At 38.2% G+C, this 25,514-nt stretch overlaps 3 protein-coding genes across 4 annotated transcripts; 1 reads left to right on the plus strand and 2 right to left on the minus strand.

Annotated features, from left to right (window-relative positions):
* Nucleotides 1-246: 246 nt before the first annotated feature.
* Nucleotides 247-21,467, minus strand: LOC149406117 (uncharacterized). Its single transcript, XM_089616005.1, has 11 exons — nt 21,326-21,467; nt 21,187-21,252; nt 17,355-17,408; nt 17,117-17,176; nt 16,501-16,657; nt 16,277-16,423; nt 14,697-16,181; nt 14,419-14,566; nt 14,214-14,333; nt 13,892-13,970; nt 247-883 (listed from the first exon to the last, which is right to left on the minus strand). Exons 1-6 carry the CDS (start codon nt 21,366-21,368, stop codon nt 16,378-16,380), a joined length of 426 nt encoding a protein of 141 aa, XP_089472131.1. The 5' UTR covers nt 21,369-21,467; the 3' UTR covers nt 247-883; nt 13,892-13,970; nt 14,214-14,333; nt 14,419-14,566; nt 14,697-16,181; nt 16,277-16,377.
* Nucleotides 4,293-11,062, plus strand: LOC149406118 (uncharacterized). The gene is made up of 10 exons (XM_089609812.1): nt 4,293-4,397; nt 4,603-4,782; nt 4,844-4,925; nt 5,441-5,522; nt 5,845-7,063; nt 7,169-7,247; nt 7,713-7,870; nt 8,198-8,513; nt 8,733-10,139; nt 10,818-11,062. Exons 1-10 carry the CDS (start codon nt 4,293-4,295, stop codon nt 11,060-11,062), a joined length of 3,873 nt encoding a protein of 1,290 aa, XP_089465938.1.
* Nucleotides 21,468-21,472: 5 nt separating the features above from the next.
* On the minus strand, nt 21,473-23,663 carry LOC149406119 (uncharacterized). Of its 2 annotated transcripts, XR_016297380.1 has the most exons (8): nt 23,496-23,663; nt 23,316-23,416; nt 22,974-23,219; nt 22,836-22,878; nt 22,683-22,754; nt 22,444-22,533; nt 21,819-21,964; nt 21,473-21,627 (listed from the first exon to the last, which is right to left on the minus strand). XR_016297380.1 is itself a non-coding variant. In XM_089616100.1 (6 exons), the coding sequence occupies exons 1-3, from the start codon at nt 23,249-23,251 to the stop codon at nt 22,734-22,736; spliced, it is 342 nt and encodes a 113-aa protein (XP_089472226.1). In that variant the 5' UTR covers nt 23,252-23,253; the 3' UTR covers nt 21,473-21,627; nt 21,819-21,964; nt 22,444-22,533; nt 22,683-22,733. The 2 variants fall into 2 exon arrangements, 1 of the variants encoding a protein (XP_089472226.1); XM_089616100.1 differs by lacking the exons at nt 23,316-23,416; nt 23,496-23,663 and having other exon boundaries at nt 22,974-23,253.
* Between the last annotated feature and the right edge of the window lie 1,851 nt (nt 23,664-25,514).

Genomic DNA, 25,514 nt, shown 5'->3' on the forward strand with positions numbered 1-25,514 from the left:
TCTATTATCCTAAATACTTTTAATATTTAAATATTATTATCATATTAAATAATTAAATATTTCTATCTCTCTCTCCTCTATTTCTTTCCTTTTTTCTTCTTCTTGTTCTTTTCTTCTCTGCATTTTTTTCTTTTCTTCAATAATAAACAAAATTATCCAACTCTCGGGCATCACAAATAAAACACGCACAAACCACCAAAACAGCTAATAAACCCTAATTCCCAAAATCCAAAATCAGATTTTTACCTCAATTGAGTCTCCCGACGTTCACTCCTAGCTTGGGCCGCTTGGCTTCTCCGGTGGCCCTTGGTCGGCGCGAACGGAGATGGGTCGAAACTCGTGCTGTGGTGGCTTGGCTGCTCGCACGAAAACTGGTGGGTGGCTAGTCTTGCACGCGAGCGGAGATGGGTTGAAACTCGCGCGAAAACTGGTGGGTGGTGCTCACGCGAAGGGGTTCGTCGGAGAAGAGCTATCTCGGCGCGGTCTGTCAGAGGCCGTGGGTGGCGCGCTTCGTCTGGGTGGTGGTAGACTCGCGCGAGCAGAGAGAGAGGCGGTGAGGTGTGGGTTTCGCGGTGTGCGTTCTTCAATCTCGCCATCAAAGATCTCGCGACTCCGGCGAAATCTCCGCCATTGTTCTCGCGCAAAGAAATCGCCACCAGAACCTGTGGTGGCTCTCCGGTGGACGTCAAAAGAATAATAATATTGTCGGCTCGGAGCTGGGAAGGAACTCGTTCGGCAAGAGCCGAGGCACTCGTTTAGGAACTCTTCGACGCACCATCACCGCCACGCTCCGGCGAGGAATTTCAATTCTCCGACCGCCAATGTCGTGATCACCATCAATTGGGAGACTTTCGATGCCGCTCCGGCCGCCAATAATCATAACCTGTTCAGGTCCAACCCAGATTCAGTTAGGACCTCCTTTGAGCTTTTTCTTTGAGTTGATTCGTATTTTTATTTTTTTTAGGTATAAATACCACGGCTTTGTGTTTTACTCTGCACTATGAATGTGTATGTTTGTGGGTATGTGTTTTGGGTTTGTCTCCTGTTGGTTTTCTTCGTTTTTTTATTTTGAATATGATAATTCTTTTCTGTATTTAGCACCAAACAAGAAGAAGAAAAAATATTGTTATTAGTCCCTTTGTTTTTTTTGTTTTTTTTTATTTTGTTCAGCGGGATTGGATTTTGCAGAGAAGAAGAGAAGAAGAGAAGATGAAAGGAAAGAGAGAGAGAGAGAGACGAGAGAGATAGAAATATTTAATTATTTAAATATTTGATAACTATATTTAAATATTAAAAGTATTTAGGATAATAGAAAATACTATTATACCCTTTAAAATATTGACACGTCATCAAAAAGTTAAATTTAACGTCCAAATACTGACGGAAGTGGCAAGTTGTAACACGTGTCTAAGTTCTGAGATTAGTTCTGCAACAATCCCGAGTCCAGGGGGTGAAATGAAATCGAGATACGAGTCCAGCGGGTAAAAAAAGGAATTAATTCTATTTAAAAGGCCTTCATATATTTATCATTTAGGTCCGGACTATACAATAAATTACTCTCTCAACTCTATTTCTTCTCTGAAAATAGTCTGTTTAGATACTAGTGTTAAAAGAAGTCGTTGATGATTTGCCGTGGCAAATTGAGAAATATTTATTTAATATATTATCCGGAAATATATAGTAAAATTAAACGTTGGATATCAAGGCACAACCACGCTAAATTAGTGAGCAAAGCGTGTTTGTAAAAATTAATCATTCTATAATTATATCATCCTCCAAAAGTTTCTCATGAGGGAGCAATATTAAGCAACTCCACATAGGAATGAGAAACCATTATATACATTGTATTGTAGACATCTAATCTACAAAAGATGTTACACTGTAATCAACTACTCTAAATTATGAGAAATAATTAATTTAAGCTTGAAATGAGATCAATAAACGTGTCTTCATTGCATGGAATGGTAAGACTCACGTGCGGTTGAAGACTGAAGACGTCCGAGCATATGCGTTTGCTCGAAGAGTGGAATTGAGGAAGATCTCAAATTCAGGGGGAGTCACTGGTCTAGGTATTCACTTGTGGTAATAGGTTCTAAGACTTTGATTTTGTGTTGTAATCATATAAGACATTGCTTGTACTACTGACTACTATACAATGAAATTCTTTCCACTGGCAGAGTGCCCCCAGACGAGGGTGTTGTTGCACCGGACTGGGTAACCATATTGTGCGTCTTTTATCTATTGCAATGTTTTGTTGTTTATCCATTATTTGTGTTCAAGCAAGTTATCGAACACATTGTCAATACATTGTGTGTGACATCTTGTCTTTGTGTCTACTGGGGAACTTGATCTAAAGCGTGAAGTCAGCCGCTTAAATGGGGAACTTGACAAGATGACTAAATCTGTCATGATGACCACTGTTTTATCCTGGCTATCAGTGCCAGAGTTCGACATCCTAACAGATTTAGTCATCTGGTCAAGTTCCCCATTTAAGCGGCTGAGTTCGCGCTTTAGATCACATTCCCCAGTAGACACAAAGACAAGATGTCGCACAAAATGTATTGACAATGTTTTCGATGACTTGCTTGAACACAAATAACGGATGAACAACAAAACAGTGCAATAAATAAAAGACGCACAATATGATTACCGAGTTCAATGCAACAACGCATACGTCTGGGGGCACTCTGTCAGTGGAAATGATTTTACTATATAGTAGTCAATAGTACAAGCAATGTTTTATATGATTACAACGCAAAATCAAAGCTCTAGAACCTATTACCACAAGTGAATACCTAGACCAAAGATTCTCCTTAAATTTGAGATCCTCCTCGATTCCACTCTTCGAGCAAACGTCTCTCGAACGTCTTCAGTCTTCAATCGCACGTGAGTCTTCAATCACGTAAACACAGAACTCAAATCACTCAAACACTCAATCTTCTCGAATAGTATTTGATGAATAACACCGCTTTTATCAATACACAAAATTTCTCAGTCCGCCAGTCTTGCACGTCTAGAAGTCCAAAGTATTTTGATAAAGCGTAAAGACTGCTAAAGGGGATAGCGCATGACTTTTATAACAACCGTACAATCCTGGAAGTGTATCTAGGGTTTCCTTACCCATACTCTCAAGAATATTGCACAATAAAATCACCAGCAAGGCAATCTGGCAAAACCGGAAACTTGCTAGAAATACAGTCTACGCATAGGAGGAAGGATATCTTACCTGAAGCTAGAGCATGAAGACTGACATCTTTCCTTATAACTTGCACTAAAAAATAAAGCCAACGTAAAGCGTAACAACAAGATTCATTCGTGAGGAAAAACATAGAAAAGAATAAGTGTAAGAGAATTACTAGAGAGAGGTTTCTAGAGAGAGAAGAACGAGATTGGGATCTCAATTCTTAGGGACACCTGAGTGATTCTTGTATTGAGGATCGATCGACTTCTGATCAAACTCTGGGTTTATTCTTCGGGACTCGGTTTTGTGTGGATTCTCGTGTGTAATTGGTTTTGAGCATAGTGGAGATTTGAGTTCTCGTGCCCTAGCAGGATTAGGATCGCGTCCATTCTATCCTTCTTTGTTCTTGGCGCTCAATCGCTCTAGATTGATTGTGCATGAAGTTATTATCTTGTTTGTGTTTTGATCTGCTAATTCGTGTGAGATTTCCACTTTTCGTGTTGTTTACTCTAACAAATTGGTATTAGAGCCTTCTTTGCTCATCTTAGTTCAGAAATCTCAAGCCTTACTTCGCATCGACGGATTGGAGCTATACCTCGTAGAATCCCTTATCAAGATTCAACAATGTCAACACCAAATCCGACATCGAGAAGTTCGACGGCAAGAATGATTTCATTCTATGGACGATCAAGATGGAAGTGCACCTCGGAAATCTAGGGCTTGACGAAGCTCTGAAAGGCGAATCGAAGATGTCACAGACGCTGACACCAGATCGGAAACAAGAGATACTAAAGGCGAAAAATGCAATCATCTTGAGTCTCAACGATCAGAACCTGAGAAAAGTGATTAAAGAGGAATCATCGGCGGGAATGTGGCTCAAGCTTGAGTCGTTGTACTTGAAAAAGACTCTACCTACAAGAATCTGTTTGAAGCAAAAGTTCTACAACTGCAAGATGAATGATCAGAAATCAATTGATGAAAATGTGGAAGTTCACCAAACTCGTCTCTGATCTTGAGAATCTTGATGTCGAAATTAACGAAGAGGATCAAGCCATCTTCTTACTCAACTCTCTCCCTAAAGCCTATGAACAATTATGCGATACTCTTAAGTATGGCAGAGAAACTCTTAACACTTGATGAGGTTGTCTCTGCAGCATTTTCCAAGGAGCTTGATCTCAAGGCCAACCCCAAGAGCGCGCGAGCTGAAGGACTCAATGTGAGATGAAGGATTGAGAAGAGAGAAAAGGGAAAAAAAAGTCCAAGTCAAAGACTGTTTGCTGAAATTGCAACAAGGGCATTGGAGACGTCAATGTCCAGAGAGGAAGATAAGTCCAGAGACAAGCACATTAGAGGATTCAGCAAATGTACCAAGTGGGCTTGATTATGTAGAAGTGTTGACAGTCTCTGATGATGATCCAAAGGATCAATGGATCTTGGACTCAGGTTGCAGTTTCCACACGACACCAAGAAAGGAATGGCTCTTTGATTATCAACCCAGTAATTGGAAAGTGTTCATGGGAAACAACCATATATGTGATGTCCATGGTGTTGGTTCTGTGAAGATCAAGAGACCAGATGACTCAATCAAAATCATGAAGGAAGTGAGATATATTCCAGAACTCAAAAGGAATCTAATCTCACTCGGTGTTCTTGATAAAGCAGGATATTCATACAAAGTTCAAGGTGGAGTCATCAAGATATTCAAAGGGCATCTTACAAGCCCTGAAAGGAAATCTGGAAAATGGTATGTATGTTCTTGAAGAGAGACCATAACAGGCGAGGTGGAGTCAATCACAAGGCACCAATCAGATGTTGTCATTTGGCACAAGAGACTTGGCCACATGAGCATCAGAGACCTCCAAGAATTGACTAAGCAGGGGCTAATCAAGAGCTCCAACCTGACAACACTTGAATTTTGTGAAAGTTGCATCTTAGGTAAGGCTCATAAGCAGCTTTCATAAAGGAATTCACAAGACAAAGGAAACTCTTGATTACATTCACTGTGATCTATAAGGTTCTCCACAAGTACCAATTTCTTTGTCTAAATGTCTATTTAATATCTTTTGTTGATGACTGTTCTAGGAAAGTCTGGATATACTTTCTTATGACCAAAGATGAATCTTTTGAGAAATTTGTGACCTAGAAAACCTTAGTTGAGAATCAAACATATAGGAGAGTGAAACGCCTTAGGACTGATAATGGGTTAGAATTTTGACACTCTTAGTTTGATAATTTTTGCTCTAAGTGGGGTATATCTAGGAAACACGTGTCCCTATACTCCACAGCAAAATGGAGTTGCTGAGAGATTCAACAAAACTGTCGAGATAAGTATTAAAACCGTGTATAGAAGTTAGGTCATGTATAGGCGTTAGTTTGTTCCTGTTTATTAGAGATTAGTTCCTGAATATCAGCAAATAATAAATAAGTAAATTGTATTTCTTTATTAGCTGTAAGTACTGTTAGCTACGTTTGTGGATTTTAGTTATTCTTGTAATCTATAAATTCCAGTCTCAATAATAAAGAAAACATTCCGCCATATTATCTCTGCTATTATGGTATCAGAGCTAAACACACAAACACATATACGGTTCTAGCCAATTCCTCATGGCAGAGCCGAGTAATACCAGTACCTGTTCTACAGGTGAATCTGTTCGTACTAACAGTACAAACACCTTCCCTCATTCTCACTCTGAAACCCTTCAAAGCTACTCTATTACCTCTCATAAACTTAATGGAGGTAACTTCATGGAATGGTCACAGTCCGTTAAGCTATATGTCCAAGGGAAGGGCAAATTCGGCTATCTCTCCGGATCTGTGACTAAACCAAAAATAAAGGATGAAGGTTACGAAAAGTGTGAAGCAGAGAATTCTATGATCATGTCATGGCTGGTGAATTCGATGGAGCCAAGCCTAGGAAGGACGTACTTATTCTTATCAACGGCGAACGCGATCTGGTCTGCCGTGAAGGAAACATATTCTGATTTGGGTAATGCAGGTCAGCTCTTTGAGATCAAGACTCGACTCCGGAAGGCTAAACAAGGGGAGAAGAGCGTCACTCAATACTACACCGACCTCAAAACGCTATGGCAAGAATTGGATCTCTACTGCAACTATGAATGGAGCTGTCCACAAGATAGCGCCTTCTATCAAAAAACCGTGGAAAAAGAGAGAGTCTTCGACTTCTTGGTGGGCCTGAATAAAGAGCTTGATGAGGTACGCGGAAGAATCCTAGGCCGCGAGCCTCTTCCCAATACCAGAGAAGTCTTTGCTGAGGTTCGTCGCGAAGAAAGCCGGCGTCACGTCATGCTTGGACCGGGAGGTAATAACACGGCGTCTCAACCAGATACCTCGGCGCTGTTTACCTCCAGACCTGAGCCCAGCCGACCATACAAGCGATCTGAGCGCCCTGTCTGCGAACACTGCAACAAAGTGGGGCACGTTAAGGCTAAATGCTGGAAGCTTCACGGCAAGCCTGCTGACTCTCCACCAAACAGATCTTCACGGGACAACAAAGGAGCATATCAGGTCACCTCCGACACTCCAAAAGGAGCTCCGTCTTCTGATCAGTCCTTCAGCAAGGAAAATTTAGAGCAGCTCTATAGACTCTGGAACTCTCATCAGAATGCTTCATCATCAGCAGATCCCTCATCCTCTTTGGCTCAAAAAGGTAGTTACCCTACAGCCTTCAATTCCTCCTTAGAAAAACCCGACCCCTGGATCATAGATTCAGGGGCCACAGATCATATGACTAGTTCTTCGTACATGTTTTCGTCATATTTCCCTTCTTCTGGATGTCAAAAGATTAAAACTGCAGATGGAAATCTCTCATCCATTGCCGGGAAAGGTTCCATCATTCTTTCACCCTCTCTTACTCTACAAAATGTCCTTCACGTCCCAAACTTATCCTACAATCTTTTGTCAGTGCATAAACTAACAACCGAGTCTCACTGTCGCTTAATATTCACATCCAATGGTTGTCTATTTCAGGACCTTCGTTCGGAGAAGATGATTGGCAATGCTAAAGAAAGCGGAGGGCTCTACTATCTAGACTCCGAAGAAAGCTCAAGTAAACAATGTCAGATACCGAAGTGTTCTAGTTTCTTATCTTTAGGAGATGAAATAATGTTGTGGCATTTTCGACTTGGTCACCCTAGTTTTGGTTATTTGAAACATTTATTTCCAGCTTTGTTTAAGAATAAAAATCTTGATCATTTTCAATGTGATATTTGTCAGTTTGCAAAACACAAAAGATCTGTTTATCCAACTCTAAAATATATGCCTTCAAAACCTTTTTCATTGATACATAGTGACATTTGGGGGCCTTCTAGAGTGAAAAACATATCAGGAACACGGTGGTTTATAACCTTTATCGATGATCACACTAGGAACACATGGATTTATCTCCTAAAAGAAAAATCTGAAGCAGCTCACACTTTTAAAACTTTTAATGCTATGATAAAAACTCAATTTCAGACCCAAATTCAAGTTTTTCGGACTGATAATGGGAAGGAATATTTTAATAGCATTTTAGGTCAGTTTCTTGCTGAGCAAGGCATCCTCCATCACAGCTCGTGTGTTGATACACCGCAACAAAATGGAATTGCCGAAAGGAAAAATAGACATCTTCTTGAAGTTGCCCGAGCCCTAATGTTTTCTATGAACGTTCCAAAAAGGTTTTGGGGAGAGGCCGTACTCACTGCTTCGTACCTAATTAATAGGATGCCAAGCCGAGTACTTGACTATCAAACTCCCATATCTACTCTTCAAAAATATTTTCCGGAAAATAGACATTTCACAACTTTATCACCTAAAGTTTTTGGTTGTACCGTGTTTATTCATGTTCTTGCCAACAAAAGAGATAAGTTAGATCCTAGGGCCACTAAATGTGTTTTCTTAGGTTTTTCTCCAACTCTAAAAGGATATAAGTGTTTTGAACCTAGCTCGGGCAAAATTTTTGTAAGTAAGGATGTCACATTTTTTGAAAATCAACCTTTCTTTCCCACAATTTCTCTTCAGGGGGAGAATGAAAATGAAGATAAATTTTGGGAGTTATATGTCATGCCTAAACCTGTCCAGATCGAGGAACAAACTGTGGAAATAGAAAAAGAAAAAACTGTGGAAACTACAAACAAAAACCAAGAAACAAATGATACAAATCAGGATACTATTGTCGAAAATGCTACAACAAACAGGTCTGATCCTAAAGAGCTGGAAACCACTACTACTTCAGCCCCAATCCCTGACATCCGTGTATACTTGAGAAGGAAACGGAGAAGGACAGATTTGGAGTCTCCTGCTGCAAAGCCCTCATCAGAACCGAGCAAGGACCAAGGTAAAGTTCATTTTGTTCCATCTATTCCACATATTCACGAGTCTAGTGTCCCACCTATTCACGAGTCATTAGAAGATCCAATCGAGTCAAATGATGAGCCCATATCACTTAGGAAATGAGTCTGAACATGTACCAAACACCCCATATCCAACCATGTCTCATATCAAAATCTATCTCCTACCTTTCGAGCCTTTACCACTAGCATTACTGATGATGAAGTTCCCTTGTCTATCGAAGAAGCTCTAAGTATTCCGAAGTGGAGAGAGGCTGTTTTAGAAGAAATGAGAGCCCTAAAGAGTAATCAAACCTGGGAACTCACCACTTTACCAAGTGGAAAACAGGTTGTAGGCTGCAAATGGTTGTTTACCATAAAATACAACGCTGACGGGAAGATAGAGAGATTTAAAGCCAGGCTAGTCGCTAGAGGGTTCACTCAAACTTATGGCCTGGATTATGAGGAGACATTTGCACCGGTGGCTAAGTTAAACACAGTGAGAGTCTTATTGTCCCTAGCAGCTAATCGTGATTGGCCACTGCTTCAGTTCGATGTCAAGAACGCCTTCTTGAACGGTGACCTTGAAGAAGAGGTGTTTATGCAAATTCCTGCAGGTTTTGAGAATGGCAGGTCAATTGGAAAAGTGTGTAGGCTCAAGAAAGCTCTATATGGTCTTAAGCAGTCCCATCGGGCCTGGTTTGGAAGGTTCTCTAAGGCCATGAAGGAGAAGAACTACACTCAGTCCCATTCAGATCATACTCTCTTCTACAAGCACACAAGAGGTAAAATAGCCATACTAATCGTCTATGTCGATGATATGGTCATGACAGGAGATGATGAAGTGGAACTAGCAAGCCTAAAGAAGTTTCTAGCTCAACAATTTGAGATTAAGGATCTCGGAAATCTCAAATACTTCTTGGGAATGGAAGTAGCAAGGTCTCCAAAAGGAATAGCTATTTCCCAGCGGAAATATGTCCTTGACCTTCTAAAGGAAACAGGTCTCCTAGGCTGCAAACCGGTATCGACTCCCATGGATCCAAATCACAAGCTTCGAAGAAGTGACTCAGATGTTCCCGCCAACAGAGTTCGCTATCAAAAATTAGTGGGTAAACTAATTTATCTAGCTCACACTAGACCTGATATATCCTTTGTTGTGGGCTGTGTAAGTCAGTTCATGCATGATCCATCAGAAACTCATCTCCAAGCCGTCTACAGAATTCTACACTACCTCAAAGGAAGTCCAGGAAAGGGAATTTTGTTCACCAAAAACAGCAATCGACAAGTTGAGGTATTCACTGATGCTGACTGGGCAGGTTCCTCAGAAGACCGAAGATCAACATCTGCCTACTGCACGTTTGTATGGGGAAATCTCGTAACTTGGAGGAGCAAGAAGCAGAATGTGGTAGCAATAAGTAGTGCTGAGGCAGAATATCGAGCTATGGCACAAGGAGTGTGCGAAGCCATATGGCTTAGACGGATTTTAGAAGAACTAAGGGTTGAGGTGGACAAACCTATGAAACTCTTTTGTGACAACAAATCTGCGATCAACATTGCCCATAATCCGGTGCAGCATGACCGGACGAAACATGTGGAAATCGATCGTCATTTCATTAAAGAAAAGCTTGAAGGAGGTGAAATTTGCATGCCATATGTTCCAACAGCATAACAATTGGCCGATGTCCTCACCAAAGGCCTCTACAAGCAGGTGTTTGAAGACTTATTATTCAAGCTGGGCATGATTGATATCTTTGCTCCAGCTTGAGGGGGAGTGTCGAGATAAGTATTAAAACCGTGTATAGAAGTTAGGTCATGTATAGGCGTTAGTTTGTTCCTGTTTATTAGAGATTAGTTCCTGAATATCAGCAAATAATAAATAAGTAAATTGTATTTCTTTATTAGCTGTAAGTACTGTTAGCTACGTTTGTGGATTTTAGTTATTCTTGTAATCTACAAATTCCAGTTTCAATAATAAAGAAAACATTCCGCCATATTATCTCTGCTATTAAAAACCATTATGGATAAGGTTAGGTGTATGTTAGCTAAGTCTGGTTTATCCAAATCCTTTTGGGTAGAAGCAGCTTCCACAGCATGTTACCTCATCAATAGGTCCCCAAACTCTTCCATAGACTTTAAGGTACCTGAAGAAGTGCGGTCTTGACACAAATCTGAGTATAGTCACCTTAGACCCTTTGGCTGCATAGTCTATGTTCAATATACCAGTCAGGGCAAGCTTAATCCTAGAGCCAAGAAAGGTGTCCTTCTAGGTTATCCTACGCTTAATTCTAGAGCCAAGAATGGTGTCTTTCTAGGTTATCCTGATGGTGTGAAAGAGTATAGAGTGTCTCTTATTGATGACAATATGGTTGTCATAAGTAGAGATGGTGTCTTCAATGAAATTGTTTTCAATAAGACTAACACTGAAACTCAGACAAGCTCACAGCTTGATCAGAGACAAGAAAACTCCCCACAGGTACAACAAGTCATACCAAAGATACAAGGCATTCAAGATCAATGTGGAGCCGAATCACAAGTGCAAGTTTTCAAGGAAATCTAGAAACAGATGAACAAGCTCAAGATCAAGATCAAGGATGCCAACATGACACGAAAGAGCTCAGTGACTATCAGTTGACTAGAGATAGAACCAGAAGAAAAATCACACCTCCAACAAGATTTGTTGAGGCTGATCTCATTGCCTTTGCTCTAAACATTGCGGAGACAATTGAAGACTAGCCTCAAAGCTTCAGATAAGCTCAACACGGCAATCAGAAAGAGATGTGGTTCAAGGCCATGACTGAAGAGATAGAATCACTCGAGAAGAATTAGACATGAATTTTGGTGGAGAGACCCACAAATAAAAGAATTATAGGCTGCAAGTGGGTCTACAAGCTGGAACCAGGCATTCCAAGGATTAAGAAGCCTAGATATAATGCTAGATTGGTGGCAAAAGGGAATTCTCAAGTGGTGTGTTGATTACCATGAAGCCTTCTCCCCTGTGATGAAACATACTTCCATCAGACTTATGCTCTCAGCCACGGCCATACAAGACCTAGAGTTAGAGCAAATGGATGTAAGAACAGCTTTTCTACATGAGACACTAGATGATGAGGTGTTTATGCAACCAGAGGGTTTCTCAACTGGATCTAAGTCTTGTCTGCTCAAGAGATCTCTCTATGGACTCAAATTTGAGGTATAGAGATCTCTCTATACCTCAAATTTGATGAGTTCATGATGAATCAAGGATTCTCAAGAAGCAAATATGATACTTATGTCTACATCACCAAGCTGAGGAGTGGTAGTTACATGTACCTACTGATCTATGTAGGTGACATGTTAATTGCTTGCAAAGACAAGGCTGAGCTACTAAAGATGAAGACTCAACTTAATTCTGAGTTTGAGATGAAGGATCTAGGCCCGGCTTCAAGAATTTTAGGCATGGACATAAAGAGAAACAGAATTCAGAGAAGGCTCACTCTATTTCAAGAAGGATATCTCATAAATGTGGTTGATCTGTTTGATCCGAGTGATTCAAATAGTGTCTCAACTCCAGTTGGAGCTCAGTTCAAACTAAAGGCAGTTCAAGAGTTTGAAGAACATTCCCTGCTCAAACTGTGTAGGGAGTTGTATGTATGCAATGATCAGTACAAGACCTAATATAGCTCATGGTGTGAGCTTAATCAGCAAATTCATGAGCAGACCAAGTAGAGAGCGCTAGAGAGCGCTGGCAAGCTGCTAAATGGCTAGTGAGGTACATCAAAGGAAGCATGGACATGAAGATGGTGTTCAATGGTGATGAAGATCAAGCTTGCAAGGTTGTTAGCTATTGCGATTCAGATTATGCAACTGATCTAGACAAGAGAATCACTTGCAGGTTACGTATTCACAGTTGGAGGAAATACCATGAGCTGGAAGGCATCTTTGCAAAATGTAGTAGCTCTATCAACAACAGAAGCCGAGTACATTGCTCTGACAGAATCCATCAAGGAGGCAATGTGGCTTAAAGGCTTTGTGAAAGATCTAGGCTTGGGTGAAAATGAAACTTTTATGCATTGTGATTCTCAGAGTGCAATACACTTATCAAAAAACAATGTATTTCATGAGAGAATAAAGCACATAGATGTGAGACTACATTTTATCAAGGATGTGATAAATAGTGGTCAGGTTATCATTGAGAAGATCTCAATAGAGATAAACCTTGCGGATGTATTCACTAAAGCAGTACCAATCAACAAGTTCAAGGAGGCTCTTGAATTGCTGAAACTGATCAAGTAGTAGATCAGCAAGGAAGGGCACGGGAACAAGAGAATGACACAACAGTGATGTGTTCGACCAAGGTGGAGATTTGTGGAGTCTATGGTCAGCCACATCACACACACGCTCAGTTCAAGTCAGAGCCACGTCACGTCAGCAAGGCAGTTAGGAATAACTGTCTCGGATCTAGACTTGCAGTATAAGTACTAAAGTGCTCGGACTTGAGTTGTTATCAGATTCATTCGTGAGGAAAAATAGAGAAAAGAATGTGTGAGAGAATTACTAGATAGAGGTTTCTAGAGAGAGAAGAACGAGATTAGGATCTCGATTCTTAGGGAAACACCTAAGTGACTCTTGTATTGAGGATCGATCGGCTTGTGATCGAACTCTGGGTTTATTCTTTGGGACTCGGTTTTGTGTGGATTCTCGCGTGTAATTGGTTCTAAGCATAGTGGAGATTTGAGTTCTCGTGCCCTAGCTGGATTAGAATCGTATTGATCCGAACCAGGATAAATCCTCGCGTCCATTCTATCCTTCTTTGTTCTTGGCACTCAATCGCTCTAGATTGCTTGCGCATGAAGTTATTATCTTGTTTGTGTTTTGATCTGCTAATTCGTGTTGTTTAACAAATAAAGAATTACTAGGTTCCTAATCAACATTTTTTCACAAAAAGTACATAAAGGAATGTAACTTCATATAATTTTAAGCTAAAAAATATAATACATATAGTTTTATAAGAATTTTTTTAATTTTTAAAGAAATAGATATTGATTAACATCTCCCAAAAGATTTGACAGGCTCTAAAAAATAGACCCCTAGATACTCGGCCGGCACAACAACCTAGACCCTCTACCAAAAAAAAAAAAAAAAAAAAAAAACCTATGACAAATTTTTTAAGAACCAGCCAAAACATTTGGGAGAGGTTAATCAATATTTTTTTTTTGTATATATAAAAAATAATAGACCTTGAAACACATGAAAAGTCAAATCCCTTTAGAAACCCACGAAAGTATCTAACTATGAATTCGAAGGTGAGAAGGTGATAGTTCGTATTGAGACTATGGCATAGACGATTGTTAATGAAGATGAATGATGGAAAGAAAAAAACAAACAGTTTAGAAGAAAAGAAGCATACCTTCTGAATCGATTCCCTTGGGTGCAGCCTTGTCTAGAGGATCACCAACATACATGTTGATCAGCCAAAAGTAGCCAACCTTGAAAACACATAATTCATCATTTACAAAATGGCACGAAAATAATTGCAAGGAAAAAGAAAATCATTTTTGAATGGATACATATTCCTACAGATTCTCCCTTAAACATGAAACGGGACTGCATTCAATCAACATAAATCTTGCTCTTATAAAACAAACCCCCTATTTAGTACATAAGCTTGTCTGGTGATTACATCTGTGTTTTTTTTTTTTTTCTCATAAATCATTGGTGAAAGAACATACCAGCTTGCTATCCACAAAAAAAGAACTAGAGCGTGGCATGAAGCTAGGCAACTTATTTGCATCAGATTCCAAGTCCAGTACACTACTTTTCAACCCGACAACTCCTCAGAACTCCAGCCCCTGAATTAACCAAACGTAATAAAAATATAATAAGGTCTCACAAGGCCAGGCTAACAATACCACAAAGAAAGAACCACAATCTGACCTTTTTTAGCACATAACCAGCAGCTATTTGCAGTGATGAAAAAGCAAGGAGAAGCGACAAGCACCACAAAGTACATAACAGCCACAGAAAGAACATCATACATCAAATCAAGATCTTCATCAGCTTATCATAGTTATTCAAGTCAAACCTAGCGAGACCAAAAGAAATAATTGATATTTAAAGTTACTCGGGCAGCCTCATGTTTTTAGGCAGGCAAAAAAAAAAAAAGAAACATTTTTTTTTCAATTTGCAAATAGAGATACGAATAATGGAGTTACCAGATCGTGAGAATCAGATGCAATGAACCCAGGGCAGTGAGTGAGTGTTTTACGTGAACACAGGGCATCAAAAATGCATTCTTGGGAGACTTTTATTCCTGCAACTAAATAAAAAACGAGGTGGCTGCACTCATTGTTGAGCTGCCTACATACCCTCTTTTTAGGAGGGATCAAGCCTTTGTAGTTCATATTGAGGGTTAGAAATCTTCTCAACATAAATTTAAATACAAATGTAACATTGTATAAATGGAAATGAATAATCTTAATCAAAACTACAATACTAAGGAGAAATAGCTCCATTTATATATCTACATTATATAAATGGCCCTCACTTTCTATACCTAGTAAATTAATACTACCTAACTTCATCTCTCCCCCAGGAAGAGAGACGAACTTTTTGTTACACTAGTACTACTACCCCCGGGTAGAGAGGCGATCTTATTTTTAGAAATAATTATCCACATGTACCTGCAAAAAAAATAGACATGAAGAGGGAGAAAATGATTTAAAGACCATTACAGGTATAAGCTACTATACCTGCAACTTACAATTTCAACTGTTACTAGTACTACCAAGCTCAATCTCTACCTCGGGAAGAGACACGAGCTTATTGCGGGATTTTAATACTACCAAGCTCAATCTCTCCCCTGGAAGAAAGAAAGACGAGCTTATTGCGAGATTCTAATCCCACCAAACTACATCTCTCCCTCGGGATGAGAGACGAGTTTCTTGCAAGATTCTAATTTAATACTAACATATTCTACTGTTATTACAAACTAATACTACCAAGCTCAATCTCTCCCCCGGAAAGAGAGAAGAGCTTACTATAAGATATAAGTATGCATCTAATTCTAGCTAGGACATGTCACAATACGTACACCATAACTAGGATAATGTACATATAGCTGGCAGAAAATGTACAAATGCGGAACGAGTGTACCTGCAAAAAATAGACATGAAAAAAGAAAAAAATGGTTGCACAAGCTGTACAAACCATCAAAGGTACAAGCTACTATACCTGTAACTAACTATTGTACAACCTAGCTACTATCATATTATACACTGCACCTGCAAAAAAAATAAAGAAAAATAAAATAGCAGTTGCACAATTTGTACAAACCGTTATTCTGCACGTATTCTAAGTCTATACTGACACTTATCCTACCTAGTCCTTCACACATTCTATTGCTATCGTTAGTAGACTAGTACTACCAAGCTCAACCTCTCCCCAGAAGAGAAAAAAACTTATTTGTTAGATGTAAATATGCACATTAGAACAGAAATGAAGTAACACATGATGAAAGAGCTTGATAAAAGTGATAGCAATGTTACTTTATTTGGAGGCGTAAAATGAAGTAACACAGAAATGAAGTCAACGCACTGCCAAGAGTAAGACTGTGAGAAATAGCATCAACGACCATCTTATCAGCGTCTAGCATCATTAGCGCAGTGCCCGAAGGAGTTGCCAACTCCCAAAAAGCATACCTGTGTTTTGGTACATCAAATATACTCTGCATCAGACTTCATAACAAGTTCGGAAGCACGAAAAAAAAAGAAAAAAAAGACGCGTATACACTTACTGCTTCTTGAACTACAGATGTCAAGACTTAATCTACAGATGTCAACCCCAACATTGACCCGGGCTGTGGCCTTGGAAGATAGAGAACTATGGTAACAGACTCTAGAGCAGTGTGTTTCTAGTCAGGGCCAGCTCCAACGAGACATATCTGAAAGTGAAAAAGATTGATAAAAAAGATAACCAAATTGAACATCTCCAAATGGTGCTTTGAAATAGGCAGAGAACATCTCCAAAGTTGAACAGGCAGTCTGCGCTTTGAAATCGTCGACAATATGGAAGTGGTGCTTGGAGCGCATGTTCTCCAAGTTACACAATGACGGTCCCGTCCTTTGTGTTTGCACTCGAGTCAAGACTGAGCTGCCTACATACCCTCTCTCTCTCTCTTTTTAGGAGAGAGAGAGAAGGGGGATCAAGCCTTTGTAGTTCATATGAAATATTAATTTGTTAGAAATTTAAAATTTGATGTAACACAATGTAACAATGAGTGTATATATACGGTAACAATACATCAATGCACAATATTAATAATAAAGAACTACTATACACTTGCACTACTAGGTTCCTAATCAGCATTCTTCACAGAAAGTACGTAATGTAAATTTAATTCTAAGCCAAAAAAAATATAATACATATATAGTTTTATAACAATTTTATTTTTAAAGAAACAGATATTGATTAACATCCCCCAAAGCATTGACAGACTCTAAAAAATAGACGCTAAACACTCGGCCGGCCCAACAACCTAAACCCAATACCCAAAAAAAAAATAGACCTTGAATATACATGAAAGTTAAATCAAATTAGTAGTCCATGAAAGTATCTATCTAGGAGATCAACATACCTGATTGTGCTGAAAGTGGGTCCCAACCACAATGGAAAGCAGACCATCCATGCTTGATCTCTGTAGTACAAAAGAACTTACATGTTTGAGAGTAGAAGTTTGTAGAAAAGCTTATTGATTCAATGAGGAACCAAAATTTAGGGGAAAAAGAGTTCTTTTGACAATTAAGAGATAATAAATAGTAAATTCTATATATAACAGGGCAAATAAATTAACTTGTAAATGAAGAGAAACATACCTTCTGGATCTTGTGTTTCTTTTAGCTTTGTTGGCATGGACAATTTGTCACTCCCTACTTCTCCTCAAAATAAGAGAGTTAATATCAGTAATGAAAAAGTAACAAAAATAAGAAACACTATAATCACTTTGATATACTATAACACACATATAACTCGAGCCAAAAGTATATAAAAATATGTAAATATTAATACACATATTTTTTTAGGAAAATTGTAGTGTTGCTTAAGCTGCCCCAACCGTTTGACTGAAACTAAAAAAAAAAAAAAAAAAAAAAAACCTAAACACACAGGCCGGCCCAACAACCGCTAGGCGAAGTATGACCAATCAATTTTTTATTTTTGTATAAAAAAAAATATAGTAGCTCGAATCATATGCAAGAATTAAACATTATGGGAAAAACAAGCAGTGTGTATACATACCTGTTTGCAACATTTCTCAATCGCAAAGCCCTTAATTTCCCAATAGGAGTCAGACTCATATGTCCTAAGGCTGACCCGTAAAAGAAATCAGAATTGAAATTGACAAACAAACATTAAAAAAAACCTTGATGAATGGCACAAAAGTCAAGAACCAGTTGAGACTCCAATGGATCTTAGACAGAAGGAAAGAGTTTTCAATACCAGGGACAGGTGAATCTTCTTAACCAAACAGAACTCTCGCATCCCTATTACGTCAAACACCTTTGCTCTGATGCCACAGAAATCTACGCCGAAATTAAATAAAGATCAGTACTCATTGTTTATTTGAAAACATCAACGCTTTGCTGGAAAATGTGATCCGATACGACTTACGAGGACACGAAAGAGGCATTTGGATCCAGAATGGAGGGAATCGAAATCGCAGAAAGATGTGGGATTCTCCGGCAGAGCCTTTTCGCACAAGTTCTTCTGCTCTGTGGCAAAACCTAAGCTGCTCGCAAAACTTAAAAAAAATAATAATAAAATAAAATAAAATAAAAAGATGTCAATGTCGCTACCTTGCTCGGCTGCGGGAAAATTATCGGTTGGGAAAGAAAATGAGAGACCGATTCTGGTAAAAAAAACTTGCAGTTGTACAACTCAATAACTACCGAGAGTTTAATAAATAAATAAAAATTAAAAATTGGAACTTTTTTCATTATGGGTACCTTGTTTTCCAAGCAGCGTGGGTCATGCTTCGCAATCCATGAAGCTTTGTCTCTTCAGAGGCAGAAGGGAATAGCGGAGGAGATTTCAATGCTATGTACTCCAACCTAAGTCTGAGCTGACTACATACTCTCTCTCTCCTTTTTAGGAGAGAGAAGGATCAAGCCTCTTTGTAGTTCATATATTCGAAAGAAACAAATAAAACATGTTAGGAATCTAATACAATATATATGTCAACAATAATAACCGCATGATCTTAAAAGAACTTATTACTTATTATATACACATACTTCCAGCAAAAAGAAAAAAATGTGTGTATAGTTTTATTTGGAAATAATAGATGAAGCTTATGCTACCCCAAGTGTTTGATTGACTGAAACAAAAAAAAAACAAAAAAAAAAAATTGGCCGGCCGGGGATTGAAAAAAAATTTAATTAAAAAAAAAAATTAGCCAATCAAAACAACTAAAGGGAAGGATAACCAATCAACTTGTTTATATATATATATATATATATATATATATATAGAAAAATAAAAAAAATAAAAAAAAACCCAGAAACAAAGTTATATTCCCTGTAATCAATTTAGAAAATTTATAAAGGAGGTCAAAGTTGAGAATCCTAAGATTATGCATAGATATTTATGTAGAGTCGTAAGTAAAAGAGCAAGAGCTGTACCTGATTCAACGGCCTCTCCTTAAGAGCACCAGAGCCTGTTCTTGCTCCTGCATGTTCTTGCTCAACCTCGAAAAACTCTCTGAAAAATATTATATATCTTCAGCCACACATCTTAACTTCTACTTCTGTCAGTATGTACTTCCATTTCAAATAAGATAAGGGCAAATGGTTTACAATTGATATTAGAAACAGATAACAATGCGAGAAGTCAAAATCCGGTTATTTACCTTAGTAGCCCAACCACAGGCTGTAATGCACCAGCCAGGATAACTTCTTTCTTAATTACCAATCACACCAACCTGCAATACTTGACCACTTCAGATAATGCTCAAAGACAAACCATCAGAGTATCATTGGGAAAAACATGTGGCAAGTGCAAACCGCTTCGTACAGTATGGCAGCCTCATCAGACATAAGCATTAGGACAAGGGTAGGTAATGCCAAAAATCTGCAAGAGATAAACTCGATTTTGACTCAGGAACATTGAATATATCTTCCAGCAAGAGAAAATGTGAGGATATTAGTGCGTGTTTTGTTTTATACCTGTTTTTTGTTCTCGTCCATCTTAAAAGCGAGGGTCCGCAGAAGCTCTCTGCATCTTTGCGTCTCAGTAGTCAAGAAGCTCAACAAGAGGAGGAATATCACCTTCGATTCTACACAAGCAAAAAAGACATTCACAACATAATCAGCAATTCCAGGAGATTTCATGGCTGAAACACAAATATATTTAAAAATCAAAGAAACAAATCCAACTCTTCTTTTTATCATGAACGAGATTGCTGATCGCATCGCCACATTGGTCAAACCTGCAAAGTCATCATTACCATGGAAAAAAAATCAGAACGAGTAACTCATAACCCATGCTGATTAATTAACTCTAAATTACGAATCTTACGATTGACTTTGTAATAGCCTTAGCCGGAGTCATTTTTCTATCGGAAAACAAAGATCTCGCGTTCCTGGGAACATCTACAGAGAACGGGTATGATCCACTTCCATTTGCCACTGGAACCTACCATGTGCGTGTCTACTAGCAAATCGAAGAGATCAGTTACAAATATTTATTTAAAATCTAGAAAAAATTCAAGGTTCAAGCAAATACTTCAAACATAATCAAGTATCTAGTGAAAAGCATAGGTAAGAAAGACTCCTGGTCAATAAACTCGTAGTTATTTATGACACTGGCTATTCCAAATTGGCAATTTGGTATAGACTCCCACAGATCCACGCATTTCTTGATAAAATTCCTGCGATACAAACATGAAATTAGTTTTTTTGTATATATAAAAGAATAATAGACCTTGAAAATACATGAAAGTTAAATCACATTAGTAATCCATGAAAGTATCTATCTAGGAGATCAACATACCTGATTGTGCTGAAAGTGGGTCCCAACCACAATGGAAAGCAGATCATCCATGCTTGATCTCTGTAGTACAAAAGAACTTACATGTTTGAGAGTAGAAGTTTGTAGAAAAGCTTATTGATTCAATGAGGAACCAAAATTTGGGGGAAAAAGAGTTCTTTTGGCAATTAAGAGATAATAAATAAGTGAATTCTATATATAAGAGGGCAAATAAATTAACTTGTAAATGAAGAGAAACATACCTTCTGGATCTTGTGTTTCTTTTAGCTTGTTGGCATGGACAATTTGTCACTCCGTACACCTCCTCAAAATAAGAGTTAATATCAGTAATGAAAAAGTAACAAAAATAAGAAACACTATAATCACTTTGACATACTATAACAACACATATAATTCAAGCCAGAAGTATATAAAAATATGTAAATATTAATACATATAGTTTTTTAGGAAAATTGTAGAAAAACACCCTAAACACACAGGCCGGCCGGCCCAACAACCTAAACTCTATACCTAAAAAAAATAGATCCAGGAAAACGGCTAGGGGAAGTATGACCAATCAATTTTTTATTTTTATTTTTTTTTGTATAAATACAAAAATAAAGTAGCTCGAATCATATGCAAGAAATAAACATTATGGGAAAAACAAGCAGTGTGTATTAATACCTGTTTGCAGCATTTCTCGATCGCAAAGCCCTTTCCCTATGGGAGTCAGACTCATATGTCCTAAGGCTGAATGGCACAAAAGTCAAGAACCAGTTGAGACTCCAATGGATCTTAGAGAGAAAGAAAGAGTTTTCAATACCAGGGATAGGGTGAATCTTCTTAACCAAACAGAACTCTCGCATCCCTATTACGTCAAACACCTTTGCTCTGATGCCACAGAAATCTAGGCCGAAATTAAATAAAGATCAGTACTCATTGTTTATTTGAAAGCATCAAAGCTTTGCTGGAAAATGTGATCTGAGACGAATTACGAGGACGCGAAAGAGGCATTTGGAGCGAGAATGGAGAGAATCGAAATCGCAGAAAGAAGTGGGATTCTCTGGCAGAGCCTTTACGCACAAGTTCGTCTGCTCTGTGGCAACACCTAAGCTGCTCGTAAAACTTTAAAAAAAAAATTAAAAAAAAATAATGTTAATTTCGCTTCCTTACTTGGCTGCGGGAAAATTATCGGGTGGGAAAGAAAATGAGAGACCGATTCTGGTCAAGAAACTTGCAGTTGTACAACTCAATAACTAACGAGAGTTTAATAAATAAATAAAAATTAAAAATTGTAACTTTTTCATTATGGGTACCTTGTTTTCCAAGCAGAGTGGGTCATGCTTCGCAATCCATGAAGCTTTGTCTCTTCAGAGGCAGAAGGGAATAGCGGAGGAGCTTCAATGTCTGAGCTGCCTACATACCCTCTCTCTCCTTTTTAGGAGAGAGAGGGATCAAGCCTCTTTGTAGTTCATATATTAGCAAGAAACAAATAAAAACATGTTAGGAATCTAATACAATATATATGTCAACAATAAATAACCGCATGATCTTAAAAGCTTCAACCCCTTATTAGATTCTTCGGTAGAAATTATTTTTGGGGAGTACGACAATACACGTACTTCCAGCAAAAAAAAAAAAGTGTGTGTGTATAGTTTTATTTGAAAATAATAGATGAAGCTTATGCTCCCCCCAAGTGTTTGATTGACTGGGGAAAAAAAAAAAAAAGAGTTAAAACAATTTTGGGCCGGCCGGGGCTTGAAAAAAAAATTAATTAAAAAAAAATAGACAATCAAAACAACTAAAGGGAAGGATAACCAATCAACTTGTTTATATATATATATATAGAAAAATAAAAAAAAAACCCAGAAACAATATGAAAGTTATGTTCCCTTTTGTAATCAATTTAGAAATTTTATAAAGGAGGTCAAAGTTATGTACCTGATTCAACGGCCTCTCCTTACGAGCACCAGAGCCTGTTCTTGCTCCTGCATGTTCTGGACCCTTTCCAGCTCAGCCTCGAAAGACTCTCTGAAAAATATTATATATCTTCAGCCACACATCTTAACTTCTACTTCTGTCAGTATGTACTTCCATTTCAAATAAGATAAGGGCAAATGGGTCTACAATTGATATTAGTAATGGATAACAATGAGAGAAGTCAAAATCCGGTTATTTACCTTAGTAGCCCAACCACAGGCTGTAATGCACCAGCCAGGATAACTTCTTTCTTAATTACCAATCACACCAACCTGCAATACTTGACCACTTCAGATAATCTCAAAGACAAACCATCAGAATATCATTGGGAAAAACATGTGGCAAGTGCAAACCGCTTCATGGTGTATGGCAGCGAGGGTGGGTAATTCCAAAAATCTGCAACACATAAACTCGATTTTGACTCGGGAACATTGAATATATCTTCCAACAAGAGAAAATGTGAGGATATTAGTACGTGTTTTGTTTTATACCTGTTTTTTGTTCTCGTCCATCTTAAAAGCGAGGGTCCGAATGGCCGCCACAGAAGATCTCTGCACCTATGCGTCTTGGTAGTCAATAAGCTCAACAAGAGGATGAATACCACCTTCGATTCTACACCAGCAAAAAAGACATTGCCAAGAGTAGGATTGTGAGAAATAGCATCAACGACCATCTTATCAGCGTCTAGCATCATTAGCGCAGTGCCCGAAGGAGTTGCCGACTCCCAAAAAGCATACCTGTGTTTTGGTACATCAAATATACTCTGCATCAGACTTCATAACAAGTTCGGAAGCACGAAAACAAAAAGAAAAAAAAGATGCGTATACACTTACTGCTTCTTGAACTACAGATGTCAAGACTTAATCTACAGATGTCAACCCCAACATTGACCCGGGCTGTGGCCTTGGAAGATCGAGAACTATGGTAACAGACTCTAGAGCAGTGTGTTTCTAGTCAGGACCAGCTCCAACGAGACATGTCTGAAAGTGAAAAAGATTGATAAAAAAGATTACCAAATTGAACATCTCCATGATAATAGGCAGAGAACACCGAGTTGAACATCTCCATGCATGTTCTCCAAGTTACACAGTGCCGTAGTCCCGTCCTTTGCGTTTGCACTCGAGTCAAGACTGAGCTGCCTACATACCTCTCTCTCTCTCTTTTTAGGAGAGAGAGAGAGGGATCAAACCTTTGTAGTTCATATGAAATATTAATTTGTTAGAAATTTCTAATTTGATGTAACACAAACCTAAACACACAGGCAACAACCTAAACTCCATACCTAAAAAAAATAGATCCAGGAACACGTCTAGGGGAAGTATGACCAATCAATTTTTTATTTTTATTTTTGAATCAATAAAAAAATAAAGTAGCTGGAATCATATGGGAAAAACAAGCAGTGTGTATTCATACCTGTTTGCAGCATTTCTCAATCGTAAAGCCCTTTCCCAATAGGAGTCAGACTCATATGTCCTAAGGCTGACCTGTAAAAGAAATCAGAATTGAAATTAACAAACAAACATTAAAAAAAACCTTGATGAATGGCACAAAAGTGAAGAACCAGTTGAGACTCCAATGGACCTTAGACAGAAAGAAAGAGTTTTCAATACCAGGGATAGGGTGAATCTTCTTAACCAAACAGAACTCTCGCATCCCAATTACGTCAAACACCTTTGCTCTGATGCCACAGAAATCTACGCCGAAATTAAATAAAGATCAGTACTCATTGTTTATTTGAAAACATCAAAGCTTTGCTGGAAAATGTGATCCGATACGACTTACGAGGACGCAAAAGAGGCATTTGGAGCGAGAATGGAGGGAATCGAAATCGCAGAAAGATTTGGGATTCTCCGGCAGAGCCTTTTCGCACTAGTTCTACTGCTCTGTGGCAACACCTAAGCTGCTCGTAAAACTTGAAAAAAAAAATAAAAAAAAAATAAAAAAAATAAAAAAAATAAAAGTTGTCAATCTCGCTTCCTTACTCGGCTGCGGGAAAATTATCGGATGGGAAAGAAAATTAGAGACCGATTCTGGTAAAAAAAAAAAAATGCAGTTGTACAACTCAATAACTAACGAGAGTTTAACAAATAAATAAAAAAAAATTAAAAATCGGAACTTTTTCATTATGAGTACCTTGTTTTCCATGTCTGAGCTGCCTACATACCCACTCTCTCCTTTTTAGGAGAGAGAGGGATCAAGCCTCTTTGTAGTTCATATATTCGCAAGAAACAAATAAAACATGTTAGGAATCTAATACAATATATATGTCAACAATAAATAACTGCATGATCTTAAAAGCTTCAACTCCTTCTCTAATATTAGATTCTTCCGTAGAAATTATTTTTGGGGAGTATAACAATACACATACTTCCAGCAAAATAAATATATGTGTGTGTGTGTGTATAGTTTTATTTGAAAATAATAGATGAAGCTTATGCTCCCCCAAGTGTTTGATTGACTGAAAAAAAAAGTTTAAGGAAAAAAAAAAGTTTAAAAAATTTGGGCCGGCCGGGGCTTGAAAAAAAATTTAAAAATTAAAAATAAAAATAAAAAAAAGCCAATCAAAACAACTAAAGGGAAGGATAACCAATCAACTTGTTTATATATATATATATATAGAAAAATAAAAAAACCCAGAAACAATATGAAAGTTATGTTCCCTGTAATCAATTTAGAAATTTTATAAAGGAGGTCAAAGTTGAGAATCCTAAGATTATGCATAGATATTTATGTAGAGTCGTAAGTAAAAGAGCAAGAACTGTACCTGATTCAACGGCCTCTCCTTAAGAGCACCAGAGCCTGTTCTTGCTCAGCCTCGAAAAACTCTCTGAAAAATATTATATATCTTCAGCCACACATCTTAACTTCTAGTTCTATCACTATGTACTTCCATTTCAAATAAGATAAGGGCAAATGCTTTACAATTGATATTAGAAACAGATAACAATGCGAGAAGTCAAAATCCGGTTATTTACCTTAGTAGCCCAACCACAGGCTGTAATGCACCAGCCAGGATAACTTCTTTCTTAATT

Source organism: Urtica dioica, chromosome 1 (assembly GCF_054948205.1).
Source record: "Urtica dioica subsp. dioica isolate 48M chromosome 1, U.dioica_male_clone48M_v1_H2, whole genome shotgun sequence".
NCBI classification, from domain to species: Eukaryota; Viridiplantae; Streptophyta; class Magnoliopsida; order Rosales; family Urticaceae; genus Urtica; species Urtica dioica.

Excerpts from the sequence above, each read along its gene's own strand:
- LOC149406118 (XM_089609812.1), top strand. The coding sequence starts at position 4,293 with ATGGCAGAGAAACTCTTAACACTTGATGAGGTTGTCTCTGCAGCATTT. Across the intron at positions 7,064-7,168 it reads CCTCTCTTACTCTACAAAAT|GACCTTCGTTCGGAGAAGAT; the intron begins GTCCTTCACGTC and ends TGTCTATTTCAG. Across the intron at positions 8,514-8,732 it reads AGAACCGAGCAAGGACCAAG|TTCCCTTGTCTATCGAAGAA; the intron begins GTAAAGTTCATT and ends CTGATGATGAAG.
- LOC149406117 (XM_089616005.1), bottom strand. The coding sequence starts at position 21,368 with ATGCGAGAGTTCTGTTTGGTTAAGAAGATTCACCCTATCCCTG. Across the intron at positions 17,409-21,186 it reads TCGAGAAATGCTGCAAACAG|GGAGTGACAAATTGTCCATG; the intron begins GTATTAATACAC and ends GAGGAGAAGTAG. Across the intron at positions 16,424-16,500 it reads GCCTGTTCAACTTTGGAGAT|ATATGTCTCGTTGGAGCTGG; the intron begins GTTCTCTGCCTA and ends TTTCACTTTCAG.
- LOC149406119 (XM_089616100.1), bottom strand. The coding sequence starts at position 23,251 with ATGCAGAGTATATTTGATGTACCAAAACACAGGTATGCTTTTTGGGAG. Across the intron at positions 22,879-22,973 it reads TGGACGAGAACAAAAAACAG|ATTTTTGGAATTACCCACCC; the intron begins GTATAAAACAAA and ends TATGTGTTGCAG. Across the intron at positions 22,755-22,835 it reads CTGCCATACACCATGAAGCG|GTTGGTGTGATTGGTAATTA; the intron begins GTTTGCACTTGC and ends CAAGTATTGCAG.